The sequence below is a fragment of the Poromitra crassiceps genome (assembly GCF_964638095.1).
Source record: "Poromitra crassiceps genome assembly, chromosome: 17".
NCBI lineage: Eukaryota > Metazoa > Chordata > Actinopteri > Beryciformes > Melamphaidae > Poromitra > Poromitra crassiceps.
In genome coordinates this window covers 32,163,178-32,167,705 of record NC_139635.1, presented here as the reverse complement: position 1 = coordinate 32,167,705, position 4,528 = coordinate 32,163,178, and the positions used below count along the sequence as shown (strand labels likewise).

Here is a 4,528-nt window from a genome sequence, read left to right as displayed (position 1 = left end):
CCTGGACACTTTTCTTTTCTCTCAATCAAAAACAAGACAACGTGGTTGGCGACAAAGAGGGGCAGCTGTCATGCAAAACTGAGAAGATGAGATCCACTTTCTGAACTCATCTCAAGTCTCTCCTCCAGTCTCGCTTGGAAGAGGAGTGATACCTCTCCTCTGTGGGAACGAAAAACCTCAGGACTCTTTCTTACTTTCTAGCCATCTCATCGGCTGTCCCCGGGCAGTGTCCCCGGGTAGTCTCCTGCCTCTGCTTCTCTTCATTCATCTTGCTAAGTTAAAAAAAAATTGATATCACGGTTTTAGTTCACTCTTTCATACCATGCATTCGCGTTCGAGACACATTTCTCCGTCGCACACCAAGTTATGCTCCGTCTGTCTCAGCTCCTCCTAACCTGCACCTGTTCACTCTTCATCTGTCTCAGCTCCTCCTAACCTGCATCTGTTCACTCTTCATCTGTCTCAGCTCCTCCTCACCTGCATCTGTTCACTCTTCATCTGTCTCAGCTCCTCCTCACCTGCATCTGTTCACTCTTCATCTGTCTCAGCTCCTCCTCACCTGCGCCTGTTCACTCTTCATCTGTCTCAGCTCCTCCTCACCTGCACCTGTTTACTCTTCCTACATTTGCCTCATCTGTTCCTTTTCCATACACCCTTCTCTCTTCATTCCATTAGTATCTTTCATTGTGGACATATTTCTCTTTTGGGGTATTTACATAGACTTACATGCATTCCCTGGAGACTTACCCTCACCCTAACCAATACTTGCCTAAAACAAACCCTTACCCCCTAACCTTAACCTAACCCCAACCTTAACCTAACCCTAACCCTAACTCTAACCTTAACCTAAACCTAACCATAATCCTAAGCCTAACCTTAACCTAACCCTAAACCTAACCCTAACCTTAACCTAACCATCACCCTAACCTAACCCTAAACCTAACCATAACTTTAACCACTAACCCCCAAAACAGTGTTTTACCAACTGGGGACATCGCTTTTGTCCCCAATTGCACAAGCCGTCCCCAATCACCTGGTCTTAAGTCGGGTGCGTATCCCCAATTCTGACTTAAGTAAGACCCCACACACACACACACACACACACCACCCACACACACACACACACACGCTCTCTCTCTCTCTCTCTCTCTCTCTCTCTCTCTATTTCCTACCCCACCATCTTCCTCTATCTACCTCCTGCTTTCACAACTCTCTCTCCTTTTCCATCTTTCTACCACATCCCTCTCCTTCATCCCTCCATCCTGTCACGATGTTCTCCTCCGAGGGTCTCTGGAACTCCACTGAGCCGCTCTGGAGCAACGGCTCCGAGCTGAACTCCTCTCTGGACAGAGAGGGGCGCGAGGAGGAAGGAGAGCAGCACCCCTTCCTCACCGACGCCTGGCTGGTTCCCCTCTTCTTCTCCCTCATCATGCTGGTCGGACTGGTGGGCAACTCTCTGGTCATCTACGTCATTTCCAAACACAGGCAGATGAGGACCGCAACCAACTTCTACATAGGTGAGCAAGAGTGAACAGTATGTTTGTATGCTTTATTTTGTAATGGTCAGATTGTTGGGGTTGTAATCTTGCAGATAGTGCAAGAAAAAGCTATACAGATTTTTGTGAAAGAGGGGGGGGGACGACAAAATCTCACAAAAATATATTCAACTAGAAATAACCGCCTCACGGTTGTCCAGTATGCCTCCGCCAACAAGTCAAGTTGCAGGCTACATCCATGTGTGTCCCGACACGTAAAATAGATGTAGTGAAGACTTTTAAGCAATTTAATACGAAGGTAAAGTGCATTTGTTTTGCGAAATGGAAGTTATCATGTTTGATACCAGTGTATCATTTCCAGTGAGAAACATGATGTCTTCACTTAGAGACTATCTTACAGAGGACTAGAGCGCTTTGTCACATGGTACAATGACAATCACCTGAAGCTCAATATCAGCAAAACCAATGAGCTTGTGGTGGACTACCAGAGGAACAGGAGGCCCCTGTCCTGGTGGTCATCCAGGGACAGGAAGTGAAGAGGGTGGTCTCATACAAGTATCTTCGGATCCAAATCAATAAGTAATGTGCTTATTGGTCAACTTAAAAAGGATTTTGGTGTCTGCAAAAGTAAGTGACAGCACTTCTACCAGTTTTGTAGAATGACCCAAGATTGTTTTCTCAGCTACAGTGATAAGCAAAACATTATGATGTCACAGTGAAGTTGACCTTGAACTTTTGGATATAAAATGTCATCACTTCATCAAGACAATTGTGTGAAATTTTGTCATAATTAGTGTTGAGTTATGGCCAAAAACATCTTTTGTGAGCTCACAGTGACCTTGACCTTTGACCACCAAATTGCAATTAGTTCATCCTTAAGTCCTTAAGTGGACATTTGTCCTAAATTTGAGGAAATTCCCTTAATATATTGCTTAACGAGCATGGAACAGATGGACGTGAGGTCACAGTGACCTTGAATTTTGACCTTTAGACCTTGAGTCTAAGTGGATGTTTCTGTCAAATTTGATGAAATTCCCTCGAGGCGCTCCTGAGATATCGCTTTAACGAGCATGGAACGGGCTGTCGTGAGGTCACAGTGACCTTGAACTTTGACCTTTGACCACCAAAATCTAATCAGTTCATCCTTGAGTTCAAGTGGATAGCCAATGCACATATCATGTTGGTTCAAATGTGCGATAGTCCTTTGCTGCATGTCACCAACTCTCATCTGACCTACCTTCTGGTGATCCCAATTTACTTCCAAAATCATAAAGTGGTCCTCATTTGTGAAGATGATCCTGCTGAACACATAGGCCTCATAAACATTTATGAAACATAAACAGTTTCATAAACATTTGTTACAGACCTGATTTCAGGCATCTAACCAAAATCCCCAACAAAAAAATCCCATTGACACCTCATGATACATGAGGCAGATTCACCTGGGGAACAGCATGATACATGAGGCAGATTTACCTGGGGAACAGCAGCATGATACATGAGGCAGATTCACCTGGGGAACAGCATGATACATGAGGCAGATTTACCTGGACAATAGCAGCATGATACATGAGGCAGATTTACCTGGGGAACAGCATAATACATGAGGCAGATTTACCTGGGGAACAGCATAATACATGAGGCAGATTTACCTGGGGAACAGCATGATACATGAAGCAGATTTACCTGGGGAACAGCATAATACATGAGGCAGATTTACCTGGGGAACAGCATGATACATGAAGCAGATTTACCTGGGGAACAGCATAATACATGAGGCAGATTTACCTGGGGAACAGCATGATACATGAAGCAGATTTACCTGGGGAACAGCATGATACATGAGGCAGATTTACCTGGGGAACAGCATAATACATGAGGCAGATTTACCTGGGGAACAGCATGATACATGAGGCAGATTTACCTGGGGAACAGCATAATACATGAGGCAGATTTACCTGAGGAACAGCATGATACATGAGGCAGATTTACCTGGGGAACAGCATAATACATGAGGCAGATTTACCTGGGGAACAGCATAATACATGAGGCAGATTTACCTGGGGAACAGCATGATACATGAGGCAGATTTACCTGGGGAACAGCATGATACATGAGGCAGATTTACCTGGGGAACAGCATGATACATGAAGCAGATTTACCTGGGGAACAGCATAATACATGAGGCAGATTTACCTGGGGAACAGCATAATACATGAAGCAGATTTACCTGGGGAACAGCATGATACATGAGGCAGATTTACCTGGGGAACAGCATAATACATGAGGCAGATTTACCTGGGGAACAGCATGATACATGAGGCAGATTTACCTGGGGAACAGCATAATACATGAGGCAGATTTACCTGGGGAACAGCATGATACATGAGGCAGATTTACCTGGGGAACAGCATAATACATGAGGCAGATTTACCTGGGGAACAGCATGATACATGAGGCAGATTTACCTGGGGAACAGCATGATACATGAAGCAGATTTACCTGGGGAACAGCATGATACATGAAGCAGATTTACCTGGGGAACAGCATAATACATGAGGCAGATTTACCTGGGGAACAGCATGATACATGAGGCAGATTTACCTGGGGAACAGCATGATACATGAGGCAGATTTACCTGGGGAACAGCATGATACATGAAGCAGATTTACCTGGGGAACAGCATAATACATGAGGCAGATTTACCTGGGGAACAGCATGATACATGAAGCAGATTTACCTGGGGAACAGCAGCATGATACATGAGGCAGATTCACCTGGGGAACAGCATGATACATGAGGCAGATTTACCTGGACAATAGCAGCATGATACATGAGGCAGATTTACCTGGGGAACAGCATAATACATGAGGCAGATTTACCTGGACAATAGCAGCATGATACATGAGGCAGATTTACCTGGGGAACAGCATAATACATGAGGCAGATTTACCTGGGGAACAGCATGATACATGAGGCAGATTTACCTGGGGAACAGCATGATACATGAGGCAGATTTACCTGGGGAACAG

At 44.9% G+C, this 4,528-nt stretch overlaps 1 protein-coding gene across 1 annotated transcript in view; it reads left to right on the top strand.

The window, feature by feature from the left end:
* Positions 1-1,270: 1,270 nt before the first annotated feature.
* Positions 1,271-4,528, top strand: part of kiss1ra (KISS1 receptor a) — a gene marked incomplete at both ends in the record, with an annotated part of 14,628 nt that continues 11,370 nt past the window's right edge. Inside the window, one exon of the mRNA XM_083653801.1 lies at positions 1,271-1,517. Coding sequence (XP_083509927.1) covers positions 1,271-1,517 — 247 coding nt within the window. The remainder of the gene's footprint in view (positions 1,518-4,528) is intronic.